This window comes from Podarcis raffonei, chromosome 16, assembly GCF_027172205.1.
Source record: "Podarcis raffonei isolate rPodRaf1 chromosome 16, rPodRaf1.pri, whole genome shotgun sequence".
Lineage (NCBI taxonomy): Eukaryota > Metazoa > Chordata > Lepidosauria > Squamata > Lacertidae > Podarcis > Podarcis raffonei.
This window is the reverse complement of record NC_070617.1, coordinates 24,671,265-24,687,967: the sequence shown is the minus strand read 5'-3', so window position 1 is coordinate 24,687,967 and position 16,703 is coordinate 24,671,265. Positions and strand designations below refer to the sequence as shown.

The window sequence follows — 16,703 nt, the reverse complement described above, 5'->3', positions numbered from 1 at the left end:
GTGGAATGGAATGGAAGTGGGAGGGGAGAGGACCCCTGGTTCCCCCCGCCAAGGAGAAATGAGCCCCTCCTGCTCCTTCCTGCTCCCGTTCCTTTAACGGTGTATTTATTATGAAAGCTCTTACCGTGTGTTTTGTAGGACGTTGTCGACTCGCAGCTGGACGCACCCCAAACTCTGCACCCTTGCTTATAATTTATTGGGAGGGGGGTGGTTCTTGCTGCAGCTACTGTAAATAGTGTACTAATGAATAAAAGTGCTTTTTCTGTATGCCTGGGTTCTGCTTAGCAAGGGGAAAGATGCCCGAATGCTGAGGGGGAGAGGTGTGAACACAAATCCTATCCCACGTTGGCGGGGTTCTTTGCCACTGCCAGGGAGAGAGAGACACAAATGCGGTCATCCGTAAGTTGGTTTGTAGATGATTTTTATTATTATTATTGGAAAGGAGGCGGAAGGGAAAAGTGAGGTAGGACAGATTGCATCAACTCTGAACTCGTCCCAGCGAAGGTCATGGATCTGTCTCGGGGGAGGCCAGCCTCCCCACCCTCCCCTTTCCCCAACCCCCCCAGGCAGCTTTCGTCATTTCTGGTTCCAAGGCACCTTGGTCACGTTGCCCCGACAACCTAGCCACACATACTGCCCCCTCGCACGCACACACCCGTTCCGTTTTCGGCTTCCTGGGTCAGAGTTCTCTCCCCCCCCCCGCCTCGTAAGGCAATGGAACCCAAACTCTCCCCCCTGTACCTCCACAATCTCAACTGGGTTGCATCTACCTGCTTCCCTCCAGCAAGAACTTTCTGCCATTTGTAGTTCTCCCCCAGTTCCTCAGGGCCCCCCCAAGCCTTGCAGGGGGGGATACCAGCTGGGCCCTAACCAGACCTGAAGCACCAGCTTCCTCCTTCCTACCTGTGGTCCACACCTGTCTCCAAGAACTCTGATTCCCCATCCCCATCATATTGCACGTTCCGTATTTCACCTCTTATGGTCTCAGCAACTTCCTGCAAGCAGGCTGGGCCTGGTCTTGCAGCAGCCACTGAGTCCAGCCAAGTAGAGCTTTTGCAACCGATAGCAAAAGTGTGTCTTCATCCCGTACCCAGCCAAGCTTCTGGCATGCGCTCCTCTTTCGGCAGCTGCCCATTCCACTGTGCTGATCAATTGTCCTCCCGTCGGATTGCAAGAAGCAGGCTTTCCTCTTCGTCCTCCTCCACCACCATCGTGCCTCAGGACAAGAACAGAGATGGCGCTAGGAGAGGCGGGGGGAGCTCCATCGCAACACCAAACTGGATGTTCAATGGGGAAGGGAGTTCTCATCAAAGGATGGGTCCCCCCCAAAAAACAAGGAGTGGGGAGTTTCTATGGCTGAAAAGGCCGAGGGGGCTGAGGGCTTTTTGCTTGCGTTGTTCAGCCCCCTACACAAAGGGAGGGAAGAAGTTGATTGTCAAGCATACTCTAGTCGGGAGACGGGGCCTCACAAGTGGCAGCCCCCTTCCCCGGGTCTTCGTGTCACACACCGGGAGAGAGAAAGACACACACGGAGCAGAAAACTGGCAGGTAAAGGACACAGAGAGATAACACTGCAAGCTTACTACACGGGATGGTTGGACAGTGGGCTCATGGCGGCCGGCTGCGTCTCCCTCAGTGTCCCGCCTCACGGCTGTGATGGTTTGGACCTTGGTGGTCTGGGGATAACCCCTCCTTTGGGGAGGTGCTGAAGAGGTTGGCCAGGGCCACGGTCGGACTGGTGGGGCTCATCCTGCGGGGAGGCAGGCCCTGGTCGGCACTCTCTCGCCGGGGGCCCATGACTTGATCGATGGTTTCCAGGCGCACGGCTGGCAGCAGCCCCAGGTTGCGGGGGTCTGTGCGGGCCAGGGGGTTCTCGTCAAAGCGCCAGGGGTTCTGGAGGCGAGGCCCGGCGAGGCTCTCTGCATTCTGGGCAGGCTCTCGCGACTTGGAGCGTTGGCGGGGGCTGTCCTTGGAGAACTGGATGCTGGGGATGTCGCTCTTGAGGATGCTGCTGCCGCGGCGGCCCTGGGGTGAGGGGCTGCGGCTGGCCGCATGGTCCCGGCTCGATGAGCGCAGGATGAGTCCATGGAACTTGGCCAAACTGGGGCTGCGGCTGCGGTGACCCTTCATCTTCCCGGGGCTGGGGCTGCGGGATTTGGGGCCCAGCAGGACCAGGGTGCTGTCGTCCTCCTCTTCTGAGGTGCTGCTGGAGCTGTCAGTGGGGCTGGTGGCTTGCTCCAAGGTGGGCAGTGAAATCTGTGTGCAGGGAGACGGAGAGAGGAGAGTCAATACTGACTTGGGAAGGCAGAGCCCAGCTGCTCCCCACTACCTGATAAATTTTGGGCTGGACAGGTTGAGAGGAGGGATAGGGGAAGAATTTCAAGTTATCTAATTTGCACCTAATGAAGCAAGAAGCAAATCAAAACACAGCCAACCTTCACAATCTGTTCTTCTCCAGATTTTGCAATGTAAAGTGTACAGAAAAAAGGCATTTAATAGTGTAAAGTGTGCATAGAAAAATGCATTATGAAATTTGCAAAATGAAGCAAGCCATCTAAACTTTTTAAGCTTGGTTTACTAAACACCAGTGAAAGCACACATACTGAATTAGGTCACTCCACAGGGCTTATCCTGTGCAAGTTATCCCGAGAAGTTTCCAGTTCATAATTTCCTGGAACATAGGAAACCTGCCTCAAAGCAAGTCAGACCCTGGGCCCAGTCAGCTCTGCACAGGAGCCAATTCCTAGGGGCCGAGGTCCCTTCAGCTGCCCCACCCCCCAAATAAAATATCTCAACTGCCAGGCCCGCTTCTCAAGTTGATTAGCATTGCTATTCAAATGGTTGGGGGGGCACATCTTATTATTGATTATAAGGGGTAAAAGGTGGCACTGTGGTTTAAACCACTGAGCCTCTTGGGCTTGCTGTTCAGAAGGTCGGCGGTTCAAATCCCCGCAACAGGGTGAGCTCCCGCTGCTCTGTCCCAGCTCCTGCCAACCTAGCAGTTCGAAAGCAGAGCAGTGCAAGTAGATAAAGAGGTACCACTGCGGCGGGAAGGTAAACAGTGTTTCCATGCACTCTGGTTTCTGTCATGGTGTCCCGTTGTGCCAGAAGTGGTTTAGTCATGCTGGCCACATGACCCGGAAAGCTGTCTGTGGACAAACACCGGCTCCCTCGGCCTGGAAGCAAGATGAGCGCCACAAGCCCATAGTCGCCTTTGACTGGATGTAACCATCCAGGGGTCCTTTACCTTTATATGGGGGGTGGGTACCTGAACCCACCAATATTTAATCAAGTAGGCACCCCTGCAGCTTGGTATTGTCCACAATGACTCACAGTCGCTGTCCAGGATTTCAGACAGGGGTCTCTCCCAGTCCTACCTGGAGATGTGAAGGATCGAACCTGTGACCTTCTGCATGCAAAGCAGATGTTCTACCTACTGAGCTAGAGCACTTTCCCCCCAACTTGCACTGCTGCTTAATGTCAACTAAGCATCCCTCTTGCACATCTGTCTCTGTGCTTACCTGGAAGGGCTCTGTCACACCCACCAAACAGCTGTAGCTGTTGCTGTAGTAACCCAGGATATAGTCGCCCTTCCCTTTGGGTAGAGACTCCTCTGGAAACAGTAACTAAATATTTGTAAGAGAAAACGGGACAGCTATAAGGGTGGTCAAGAGCAGCAAAATGCCAACCTAAACAGCAGAGAGCCAGTGGTGGTAGTGTCTAATGCAATAATAAATATACACTTTGCATGTGCCATACAAACTCTAAATCACAGTTTCCAAAACTTGCGTCTCCAGGTTTATTTATTTTTACTACAACTCCCATCATCCCTAGCTAGCAGGACCAGTGGTCAGGATGATGGGAATTGTGGTCCAAAAAGAAGCTGGAGACCTAAGTTTCGGAAACCCTGCTCTAAATGATAACATAGGTATCAGTAAGAATATCATACAGTGGTACCTTGGTTCTCAAACGGCAAAAACCCAGAAGTAAGTGTTCCGGTTTTCAAACGATTTTCGGAAGCCGAACGTCCAATGCGACTGTCGGCTATTGTTTCTGGGGTGCTTGCACCAATCAGAAGCCGCGCCTTGGTTTTTGAACATTTCGGAGGTCAAACCGACTTCCTGAACCGATTAAGTTTGGTGCTTTTGTTTTCGCTATTTATTTTGCGTTTTTGTTTCTGAGGCTTTTTCGGTTTATTTGTTTTTGTGACTGTGTGGAACCCAGTTCAGCTACTGAGTGATTGTGTGACTGCGGAAATGGATAAAAGCCCCCCATCCAAACAATGACTATCATCAGTGCAGGTAAGAAAAAAAGTAATTTTTTATCCTCTACAACACTGCCTTATTTATTTTATAGTACACAGTGCATTGATTATTGCTTTCATTTTATGGATCAATTATAGTAAAATTGGTGTTAAATTGCTGTTTTAGAGGTTGTTTTTAAAAGTCTGGAACATATTCATCCATTTTGCATTACGTTCTATGGGAAAGTGTGCCTTGGTTTTGGAACGCTTTGGTTTTGGAACAGAATTCCAGAACAGATTAAGTTTGAGAACCAAGGTACCACTATAATCCAACACGTCCTATTATGCAGCACTTTAAATACAGTGGTGCCTCGCAAGACGAAAAGAATCCGTTCCGCGAGTCTCTTCGTCTTGTGGTTTTTTCATCTTGCGAAGCAAGCCCATTAGCGGTTTAGCGGATTAGCGCTATTAGCGGCTTAGCGGGCTTAGCGGATCAGCTGATTAGCGGATTAGCAGATCAGCTGATAAGCGGCTTAGCGGATCAGCTGTTAAGTGGCTTAGCGATCAGCTGTTAAGCGGCTTAGCGGCTTGGGAAAAAGGGGGGAAAGGGAAAAAAACCTGCAGGAACTCGCAAGACATTTTCGTCTTGCGAAGCAAGCCCATAGGAAATTCGTTTTGCGAAGCACTTCCAAAACGGAAAACCCTTTCATCTAGCGGGTTTTCCGTCTTGCGAGGCACTCGTCTTGCGGGGCACCACTGTACGTACTCCCATGATATCATAATGCAAAATTGTTTACTGTTACCCCCCCCCAAAAAAAATCTTGTATTCCCATACCTGGTAAACGTTGCTTTCGGCGTCTTCCTGCTTTGCCCAGACATAGGCAACATAGTCCTTCAAGTGTCGGAAGCCCACCTGGGAGAGGGGAGAGAGGGAGGGGTCCAGAAAAACATCACCAGGGCTTTTTCCCAGCGGGGTTGTACATCCTCTCCCCCACCAAAAGAAACCCCTGACAGCCCACCTATTATTGTGTTTTCCACCACAGGATCACTCTGCAGGTTAGAGTATGGTGCTGATAAGGCCAAGGTTGCAGGTTTGATCCCCGTATGGGGCAGCCGCATATTCCTGCATTGCAGGGGGTTGGACTAGATGATCCTTAGCGGTCCCTTCTGACTCTACGATTCTAGGATTATGATACTACTATAAAGGGTCTGGGAGTGTCAGCTCTTGAAATCAATAAAAATTGACTTTAATTTGGAACCTGTAATATATACAGTGCTTTCCTTCTAAAAAAAATGTTTAGGGGTAATCTCATTTTGACTCAAGAAAATCACCATTTTACAATTCAAATCGGGGAATGGACAAAAGTACAAAGATTCACAAAATGTTTCAGGGTATGCATACCCCTGCGTCCCCCCAGAAAAAAAGCACACACACACAGTGGTACCACGGGTTACAAACGCTTCAGGTTACAGACTCCGCTAACCCAGAAATAGTACCTCAGGTTAAGAACTTTGCTTCAGGATGAGAACAGAAATTGTGCAGCAGCGGTGCGACGACAGCAGGAGGCCCCATTAGCTAAAGTGGTACCTCAGGTTAAGAACAGTTTCAGGTTAAGAACGGACCTCTGGAACGAATTAAGTTCTTAACCCGAGGTACCACTGTACACACACACACACACACACACATTTTATTTTACTTTATTTCATTTGTATATATATATATATGTATATGTGCATATGTATACACATACACATATACATAGTAAAGGTAAAGGTAAAGGGACCCCTGACCATTAGGTCCGGTCGTGACCGACTCTGGGGTTGTGGCGCTCACCTCATTTTATTGGCTGAGGGAGCCGGCGTACAGCTTCCGGGTCATGTGGCCAGCATGACTAAGCCGCTTCTGGAGAACCAGAGCAGCGCACGCAAACGCCGTTTACCTTCCCGCTGGAGAGGTACCTATTTATCTACTTGCACTTTGACGTGCTTTCGAACTGCTAGGTTGGCAGAAGCTGGGACCAGACAACAGGAGCTCACCCCATTGCGGGGATTCAAACCACCAACCTTCTGATCGGCAAGTCCTAGGCTCTGTGGTTTAACCCACAGCGCCACCCGTGTCCATATGCAAATGAAATAAAGTAAAATAAAATTAACCTGCTTAGCCAGAGGGTTTTGGGAAGGGACATAGCTCAGTATCAGAGCACATGCTTGGCATGTAGAAGGTATCTGCTTCAAACTCCAACATCTCCAGGTAGGCCTGGGAAAGACCCCTGCGTGACTCCCTGGTGGGGACAATACCGAGCTAGTTAGACCGGGGGTCTGATTTGTCAGAAGCAATTACCCTTGGCTAGGTGACCTAAAGATCTGACGCTGTAAAAAATGGCTTTCCTGTGCACACCAAAACCTTTGGGTTCCTGCAAGGATTTTGCCAGCCTTCATTTGTGCTGTTTCTGAACCTCCCACAGCACAGAGCAAGCATCGCTGCTGATCATCTTTGTCATGTGGCTGTTTGTTGCTCCCTCCACCTTTGCAGCATGAATAATTTCGATCAGATGCCTTGGAGGTCTGGCCCTGGGAATCATCGCATTCTGGAAATCATCCTGAAATTGTTTTAATCCTAGCTTTTCCCCCCAGAGAGGTGGCGGAACAGAGCAGAGCGGGAAATGATCTTGGGAGAGCCTGTGCTGACCAGGTGGCCCAAAGTAATTTGCTTTATCTTAGCTACTGCATTAAGGGGAATAATAACACAGTCCTACCCAAAAGGGCTTTTATAAGAATGGTAGCAGGATTATGCTTGGAACACTTAAAAACATTGCATTTGTAATAATTACGGTTCATCCAGGCTGCCTTTTGCAGTTAGGGATTGTAAAATATTTATCAGCTTCCTGACACTTTCAGTGGAAAAAAACTAAGTGAGTAATAACAAAGAGCTTCATTAATTGCTAAAACCACACTAAAAATAGTAATGGGTTTTGGTGTTATTAGATTGGGTTGTCAAAGATAAAACACAGGAGACAGAACTGTCAGGTTAAATATAATATCATCTGGCCACCTTTCTGAAATGTATGTGCAGAATACAAAGATTGGGGGTTTTCCCACCCCACCCCTGAATTTCTTAACATCCCTTCCTGATGTCCTCTGAAAAGCACTGAGAGATAGACTAGCCCATGCACACACAAAAAGTTGTTTTCTTTTATTCTCATTCTTCGTTTCGTCTTAACAGTGATGGCAGAAAAAAGGAAACAGAATTGGGATATTGCATGCAGGGAAGGTGAGCTTTGCAAGAGGTCAGCTGCTGTGGGAGGGGGGGAGATAAGCTGTGCAAAATTTCACGGTGCACATCACAGCCCATTCCCCTGTGTGCAGAAGCAGGCACACTCAAAGCTTCTTTTATTTGATATGCTCTGCCCTCATGTCGCCGCAGCCCTCAGTCAGGTGTTACTGGAAAACCACTGTGTGCGGCAACTGCCTCTTACCCGGTAAAGGGCAACCCAGTCCCAGGAGCTGCGGTGATAGCTCGAAGACACTTTGTACCAGGTGACAGCTTGTTCGGGTTTCGTCCACTCATCAGCTACCTGAAGCTCCACCAGCGGCACGTCAGCCCTGGAAGCAAACTGCCAGAGAGAGAGAGAAAAAGGGGTTGAGGTGGTTTATATGAAGATTACCCACTCTGGATCCCACAGCTAATTCTCCCCTGGTCTCCTCGCTGGCCCAAATAGGACTAATTTAGCCAGGTAGTCCTGATGTTCATTTATGTTTATTGGATTTTTGAATTCTGAATTTATTTTTATTCACATTTTATACTGTATTTTATGCTGTTTTTTGTTGCATCAATTAAGTGTTTTAAATTTATTGCTAGCCGCCCTGAGCCTGGTTTTCTGAACCAGGAAGGGCAGGGTATAAATAAAAAAATATTATTATTATTATTATTATTATTATTATTATTATTATTATTATTATATGAGCCGGGCTTTGCTATGTTCGACATCTCACAGCAACCTGCTAAGAAACCCCTAGGAAGTGGGGGGATTACCTAGGGGGACACCAAAGGCAAGGGGGCAGCAGGGGGTGCTGGTTGTGGGATGTACCGTATTTTTTGCTCCATAACACTCACTTTTTTCCTCCTGGAAAGTAAGGGGAAATGTCTGTGCGTGTTATGGAGCGAATGCCTACGGATGGCGGGGGGATCTGCTGCAGTCGTGAGCAGAGGATCCATGGTTCCCCTTCCTTCCCTCCTCCGTGGCTCGCTTTGAAACAGCAAAGCGGGAGAAGAGCTGCTGAGTGGGGAGGAGAGAGGGAACGAGAGCCTGCTTCTTTAAAGGAGCAAACCTGTCCGGTTGGTTCCTTTAAAGCAAGCAGGCTCTCTGTCCCTTTCTCCTCCCCACTCAGCTCGCTAAATAGCAGCAAAGTTTTTCAGCTCGCTAAGCCTGCTTGCTTTAAAGGAGCAAAGTGGGAGAGGAGAGGAGTCTTCTCCCCTTATATCCCTCTTCTGCATTATTAGCAGCATCCTTCTCCACACACCCCACGCGTGTTCCTTCTCCCCTTAAACCCCTCTCCTGCATTATTAGCAGCATCCTTCTCCACACACCCCATGCGTGCTCCTTGTCCCTTGAGTGCTTTTCCTTCCTTCCCCACTTAAAACGTGGTTACAAAGTATGGATCCACATGGATCCTCAGGATTTTTGCATTGGGCTACTCCAAACTCACTGTCAGATCACATGTCTGTAGCCACAGCATGAACCACAAAAATCATACATCCACTATTTTGTTTAGAATATTTTTTTCTTGTTTTCCTCCTCTAAAAACTATGTGCGTGTTATGGTCGGGTGCGTGTTATAGAGCGAAAAATACGGTAATCCATTGGAGCAGTCAAATACAACATTCCTTGTTTCCCTAGAGTGGGCACAGGCAGGGGAACATCCAATCAGTGTAACTTCCTGTTCTACTGGTCTGGAGTGTCCTCCCCCTGAATGTGATCTGGGAGATGGGTGTGACCCTGGCTGACTCCATAAAAGAGCCAAGTCATGCAGCCACTTCTCTCTCTTGATGCCATGCTGCTCCCATGCAGCCATTTTGTTCTCTTGATGCTGCTCCCTTAATGTATTTTGCTGTCTGCTGGCTCTCAGCTAGCAGTACATGGGCTCAATCCCCATAAGGGATGAACTCACACTATGTTCTGTAACTACAAGCTAAAATCTGCCTTCAGGGATCATACTGTGAACTGAATGTGAGTAAACTTCTTGTTGCTTTTAAGGAAAGACTCTAGTGTCTTTGGGGGACGCGGGTGGCGCTGTGGGTAAAAGCCTCAGCGCCTAGGGCTTGCCGATCGAAAGGTCGGCGGTTCGAATCCCCGCAGCGGGGTGCGCTCCCGTTGCTCGGTCCCAGCGCCTGCCAACCTAGCAGTTCAAAAGCACCCCCAGGTGCAAGTAGATAAATAGGGACCGCTTACTGGCGGGAAGGTAAACGGCGTTTCCGTGTGCTGTGCTGGCTCGCCAGAGCAGCTTCGTCACGCTGGCCACGTGACCCGGAAGTGTCTCTGGACAGCGCTGGCCCCCGGCCTCTTGAGTGAGATGGGCGCACAACCCCAGAGTCTGTCAAGACTGGCCCATACGGGCAGGGGTACCTTTACCTTTACCTTTTACTAGTGTCTTTATTCTATTAAGAGGGATCAAAGGGGACACCGGGAATAATCCAGTCTGATCAAGCCAGACTGGATTGCTTAACTAAAGAGATTCAAACGAATCTGCAAACTAGCTTCCTGCTGTATTGAGGGGAATCTGCTCTGCTACATGACTCACTAGTGTGAGTGAAGGAAGGATAATATTTAATCACTATATCCTCTCCCACTGTCCTTAATATTCCCACAGTGGAGTCGTAAATGACTATCAGGCTTTAACAGCTGGTATCACGAGTTCATCAGTTTTGTGGAGTTAAACTAAATACAAGCAACCCCTGATTTGCAAGGGGGTTGTGTTATGTGTCATCACATGTTTGTAGCACATGTAAGCCTGTCATCATGACCCTGTTGCACCCTCTTCCAGGTCCGAACAGGATGTGTGCATGCACAGCTGAGCCTGCCTTGAATGTGTGCAGAATGGTCATTGCTTGTAATTTCAATTGGATTTTGAATAAATGTGCATCTTCCACTGTTTCTAATTTTATTATTACAGTGGTGCCTCGCAAGACGAAAATAATCCGTTCCGCGAGTCTCTTCGTCTAGCGGTTTTTTCGTCTTGCGAAGCAACCCTATTAGCGGATTAGCGCTATTAGCGGTTTAGCGGCTATTAAAGGCTTAGCGGCTTAGCGGCTAAAAGGCTATTAGTGGCTTAGCGGCTTAGAAAAGGGGGGGGGAGCGAAAAAAAATCGCAAGACTCACAAGACGTTTTCGTCTTGCGAAGCAAGCCCATAGGGAAAATCGTCTTGCGAAGCAACTCAAAAACGGAAAACCCTTTTGTCTAGCGGGTTTTTCGTCTTGCGAGGCATTCGTCTTGCGGGGCACCACTGTATCTCCCTTAGTGGATCGTGCAAACCACTATAACGATTAATGCTTTGCATTGGGTAGAGTTTATGGAACCAAGGGGGCAGCAGAGGCCCCCCCAAAGTTTGGAAAAACACAGTTTTAGAAGAATTCACTAGACAGAGCAAAATTCTCTGTCCCAGTTTATTGGTTGAAGAGAGGCCTTGATCTTCCCCACTCACAACAGCACAGACCTGACTTGGCGCACAGCCAGGACAGCCCAGAGATTCCCGGCTGCGTCACTTTCCACCAGGGCCCCAGACTCACCTTCACAGCAAAGATGGAGACCACCGGCTTGTGGTCACTGACGGTGTACTCCATGTGGCTGCAATAGCAAAGCTGGTTCACAGACAGGAGGCCACAGATGGATCTCCCGGGATGCGTTGGTGCGCCAGTGCCTTTGATCTTCCACAGGATCCGGTCGGTCCAAGCCGGCTTCCTTTTCTTGGCGCTGTGAGGCACGCGAGAGAGCAGAATGAGCGGACGCTAAAGGAAGTGCCTGAGGGCACAGCGGTTCTCACCTATCCCTCCATTTAGGATAAGAATGCCCCGTCCAGTCCAGCCAGACACGCCCCATTACCTGGTGTCATACATGTCGGTGCCCACGTCAAACTTGAAGGTTGGGGGGAAGTTGAGGGGTCCCTCTTGGAAGCCTTTCAAGATAGGCCAGGTGTTCTTAGCGATGTTCAGCTGCATAGAACAAGAGCCGAGGCAAAGAGAGAGAAAGGCTGAGAGCACCTGAAGGAGTGTCTCTACCTCCCTTCGTTCTGCCCGGACCCTGAGGTCCAGCACCGAGGGCCTTCTGGCGGTTCCCTCACTGCGAGAAGCAAAGTTACAGGGAACCAGGCAGAGGGCCTTCTCGGTAGTGGCACCCGCCCTGTGGAACGCCCTCCCACCAGATGTCAAAGAGAAAAACAACTACCAGATTTTTAGAAGACATCTGAGGCAGCCCTCTTTAAAAAGGTAAAGGGACTCCTGACCATTAGGTCCAGTGGTGGCCAACTCTGGGGTTGCAGCACTCATCTCGCTTTATTGGCCGAGGGAGCCGGTGTACAGCTTCCGGGTCATGTGGCCAGCAGGATTAAGCCGCTTCTGGCAAACCAGAGCAGCGCACGGAAACACTGTTTACCTTGCTGCCGAAGTGGTACCTACTTATCTACTTGCACTTTGACGTGCTTTTGAACTGCTAGGTTGGCAGGAGCAGGGACCGAGCAACGGGAGCTCACCCCGTCGCGGGGATTCGAACCCCCAACCTTCTGATTGGCAAGCCCTAGGCTCTGTGGTTTAACCCACAGCGCCACCCGCGTCCCAGGAAGGAACCTACTGACACCTTATTACACACACACACACACACACAGAGAGAGAGAGAGAGAGAGAGGGGGGGAGAGAGAGAGAGAGAGAGAGAGAGAGAGAGAGAGAGAGAGAGGGCCCTCACCTGGTCCTTCTCCCAGAGCTGGTGGAGGATGTTGTTGTCAATGGCGTATTTCACAAAGCGGATGTCTAGGCTCTCAATGCGGAAGTTGAGGTCCCCAAACCAAAAGACGATGCTGGGGGGCGGGTGGAAGGGAAAGGAGACACAGGTAAGGTCGGGACCCTCGGCTGTTTGAGTCCACAGCACGGCCAAGTCAGAAGGGAAGGCAGAAAGTAAGACACATTCGCAGAGGACGTCTAGCAGTGTGGCTGTTCACCTAACTGGAGAACCTCCATGTAAAAGAGCAGGGCTATCAGATGTTGGAGAGCAAGGCAGCCAGGGAAAAGCTGTTCCTTGGTTGTGCAAATTCCTTGCTATATCTCAATGGCCTACTTAACTAGCGTATTTTTCGCTCTATAAGACACAATTTTCCCCTCCTAAAACGTAAGGAGAAATGTGTGTGCGTCTTATGGAGCGAATGCAGGCGGGAGGCTCTGCTCAGCGCTCCCTTTAAACGGCCGTGTGTATCATGTGTGCAGCTCTTGGGGGCTTTTACCCAAGGAGGGAGAAGTGCTGCCCTTCTCCCTCCTCGGGAAAAAGCCCCCAAGAGCCACACACATGCTCCGCGCACTCTTTAAAGGGAGCGCGGCTCCCTCCCGCCGCCCAGGAGAGGCTTCGCCCAGCTATCCCAGAAGCCAGAACAGCAAGAGACTATCCCAGAAGCCAGATCCCTCTTGCTGTTCTGGCTTCTGGGATTAAGAATATATTATTTTTCTTGTTTTCCTCCTCCAAAAACTAGGTGTGTCTTATGGTCTGTTGCGTCTTATAGAGCGAAAAATACGGTATCTATTTGTGCTTTTATTGTGTGTTTTCATATTGGGAACTGCCCTGAGATCTTCTGATGAAATATATAAATCTATAATAAATCAATATATAAATCTAATAAATATAACATTTTTAAAAAAAAAAAAACAGGCATTTCTCTCTCACACACACGCAAACAAACAACTGGGACAGGATCGAGAGGAGAAGGAGCCCTCCCTCCCAAGCAGCAGAGGAAGGAGGCTTTTGCAGGGAACAAACAGCGGAGGCTAAGCCGAGATTCTGAGCTGGGATGTAGGTCAACGCCAGCCGGAAGCCCTCCTGGCTGACTTCCAAACTGCTCGGCGGCCGAATGGATCAGGTGGCCTGGACCATTGGCATCAGCTTCGAGCGCCGCCTGGTTAGTCGAAGCCTCCCGATAAAGAGAGTCTCAGGCTTCAAAAGGGTCAGATGTCACAGCAAGACCTGCGTGTGCCAGCCTGCCCACCTGGACGGCCCATGAAGACACATTTCCACCAGCAGGAACCAGTCGGAATCAGATGGCAGAAGTGATGTGGGCAGATGGTGGGGGGGCAGGGAGACAGATTGCACTTAGCACTGATACCCTCCCATATTTTTTTTCCTTCTTTTTTTTTTTAAAAAAAAAGTGTCGGAAAACAACCACTTTGAAGATGGAAATTCGCCTGTGAGTTCTGGGAATCTGGTTTGGGTTGGGCACGATTTCTGAGCAAATGTTTTCCGTCCATCGATTTCTCCCCACCCCCTGGATGTGTGAGAGAGACGAGGGGAGGGAGGGGAGGGAGTTAGCTTAGCCTGGAGAAGAGAAGAATGACGTGATCGCCTTCTTCAAATACCTAAAGGGCTGTTACAAGCTTGTTTTCTGCTGCTCCAGAGGGGAGGACTTGAACGAGAGCTGATCTACAGCGGAATGGACTCACTCAAAGTGATGGGTTCTACTTCACTGGAGACTTTTAAACAGAGGTTGGATGGCCATCTGTCATGGACTTTTAGCCACAATCCCTTCGTTGCAGGGGGTTGGTCTAGATGACCCACAGGGGTCCCTTCCAACTCTGCATTTTTAGCCTCCATACTCCCTCACAGCTCCTTCAACTGCCCCACCTCATCCCTACTCAGCTCCTCGGTGTCCCTCTATCCCTGCTTCGTTGCAACCTCTGCCATTATGTAAAACCTCCGTTTAAAAAACCGCCCTTCTATTTTGTTCTCTTTCCCCCATCGTGCAAATCCAAGAATGTGATGCAGTACCATAGATCCTCCAACTGCGCGATGACAGCCTCACGTTTTTATGTATATAGGAAGATATATATCACTTAGAATCTGGATTGCTGTTTTATTAACATTCAGGTTAAATGGCCTATGTGTCATTGCTGTTTTAAACACACACAAAAATGCCGCGGTCTTTCAAAAGTCTTAAAGTGCCTTGTTTCCAAAGTAATTTCATGATTACATAATCCCAGCTTTCTCAGTCCGGTGCTTTCCAGGCTATTCTGGCTGAGGTTGATGGAAGTCCAGAACAGCTGGAGGGCACCTGGCTAAGAAAGGCAGATGTAAGCTTTCTTATTAGTGTTCTGCCCTAGGAAAAAACAGCCTATAAATAAGTATGTGTGCATTAGGGGCTGGTTCCCCTGCTCACTCGGTTTGTCAACCCCGCCTACCCCTTTGCCCTTCCCCCGCACCTTCCCCCCCCCTTTAAATCTCACCCACCTATCCTCTCCATAGCTGACCTCCCCAACAGCTTTTGTGAGCCTGCCTGCCATTCCTCGTGGTGCAGCTGGCGTGACCACCTGCTGGCAGCCGTGTGAACTACAGAGCGTGACAACACCTTACATTTCTATTTATATAGGAAGATACGTATTCATACACATTGAAAAGGAGTCTCAGAGACCAGCATGACTAGCAAGAGGGGAAATAACCGAGGCAGTGGAATGGAGGCTGGGGTGGATTGGGAGTCCTGCCCATCTTCCTTCTTGCTTCTCTCTGCTCAAAATCGCCTTCCAACTAAACATCAGGAAGAACTTTTTGACGATAACATCTGTTCGACAGTGGAATGGTCTCCCTCGGAAGGCAGTGGGGTCTCTCTTTCACTGGAGGTTTTTATGCAGAGGTTGGATGGCTATCTGTCCAGGTTTATTTAGTTGTGATTCCTGCATTGCAGGGGGCTGGACTAGATGAGCACTGGGGGGCCCTTTCCAACTCGATTATCCAGGAGAAAAGATCGGACTCTCTATCATACAGGAGAGCTTTTCAGCCACAGGGCCACATTCCCTTCCAGACAACGTTTGTGGGGGAGGGGGACATGCCGGGGTGGGCGGGGCAAAGGAAAAATGGGTGGGGCAATTGATATGCAATGCACCTGGGAACGAGACTTACTCGTGGTCAAGGATCCCGCTGGCTGACGGCCCTTCGAACTGCTGCATGTGGAGGATGGTGGTGAAGTCCTCCTTGCGCTGCTCTGCCTTCTCCATGTGTGCCGGTAGGTGGCAGTTTAGGAAGCAGACCATGTTGCCAAAGATGGAGAGGCGGATGCTCACCCCACCTTTATTGCCCTGCATTGGGGAGGGAGAAAGGTATGGGTCAGCTGCCGCCAGGGGCCACGCCTTCACTCTGCACCCTCGGACCCAAGCACACTTTCTGTCAAGCTTCAGGGAATCAGCTTCCTCCCCCCCCGTGGCAGTAGATAAGCGGAACAAAGGAAAAGGAGTCTTCTTACCAGTTAGAAACTTTAATAATCACAGCGAGAGAACAAAGAACACTGCTCCTAGAAATCTGCAGTGTTCCCAATTAAGTTCCCTCCTCCCTCCGTCCCTATTAAACTACGTCACTCCTACGTCTTGTAATCTGAGCTTGGAGCCACTGTGTTTTCTGTTCTGCCACTATATATATATATATATGAATGATTTTCTTGGTTTACGAAAGTGTGTGCAATGTCTCTCTCTAGTATTTTTTTCTCCATGTAACATTTTTACAAATCAGTTTCATTTGTTGAGACATTAGGAAGAAAAGGGGGAAAGAGGTGGAGGGGGGGAAGATGGGGGGGTCGGGTGGCGATGTTTCTATTTTACTTACTATATGTAGGGTTTGGTGTCAGTGTTGCTTGTGCAGGTTCTTTGCTGTTCGCTTGTGTTCCTTTGGTGGTGAGAGAGGTTGGGGTTGGCCTAGGGTGTGGTTGTTCATTTGTGGTGGGCTGTGGTGGTCTTTGTTTTCATGTGTGAGTGGGGTGGGTGGGTGTTTTGGATCAGGTTAGCCATATTGATTTGTATGCTGTTGGTGGACTTTTGTCGTTTTCTTGTTGAGTTGTGTATGTGATAAAGGGGAGCCATGAAGGTGTCTTCTTCTATTTGTCCCTGTGTCAGTTTCAGTTTATTAGTTAATTTTTCTAGTAGGGCTGTTTCCCATACTATTTGGTACCATTGGTCCATGCTTACTCCTGACAGGTCTCTCCTGTTCTGCCACTTTCTGAGCTCTTCTTGACCTTGGGGAGAGCGGAAGAATGCTTTCCAGACAGTGAATCTGTTAACCCTCTCTCCCCCCAGTGTTTCTTTTCCTAGCTGTTCCCCACCCAGCATTTCCCAGCTTCTGCCTTCTGAACTATGCCCCTCTGCAAACCGTTGTTCCAAATCTATACTGTCCTCCTGCTCCTGGGAAGATTCAGGATCAGGGGGAGGGGGTAGATCCCACCTTTTCCCTCAGTG

The 16,703-nt window shown here is 49.4% G+C and overlaps 1 protein-coding gene across 3 annotated transcripts in view; it reads right to left on the bottom strand.

The window, feature by feature from the left end:
* Positions 1-586: 586 nt before the first annotated feature.
* Positions 587-16,703, bottom strand: part of INPP5J (inositol polyphosphate-5-phosphatase J) — a 40,171-nt gene continuing 24,054 nt past the window's right edge. For all 3 annotated transcript variants that reach the window (XM_053369080.1, XM_053369081.1, XM_053369082.1), the window contains exons 6-13: positions 15,382-15,557; positions 12,196-12,307; positions 11,341-11,450; positions 11,028-11,211; positions 7,720-7,857; positions 5,079-5,156; positions 3,522-3,626; positions 587-2,256 (exon numbers count right to left, since the gene is read on the bottom strand). In XM_053369080.1, the coding sequence (XP_053225055.1) occupies positions 1,633-2,256; positions 3,522-3,626; positions 5,079-5,156; positions 7,720-7,857; positions 11,028-11,211; positions 11,341-11,450; positions 12,196-12,307; positions 15,382-15,557 (1,527 nt within the window). In that variant the 3' untranslated portion in view covers positions 587-1,632. The remainder of the gene's footprint in view (positions 2,257-3,521; positions 3,627-5,078; positions 5,157-7,719; positions 7,858-11,027; positions 11,212-11,340; positions 11,451-12,195; positions 12,308-15,381; positions 15,558-16,703) is intronic.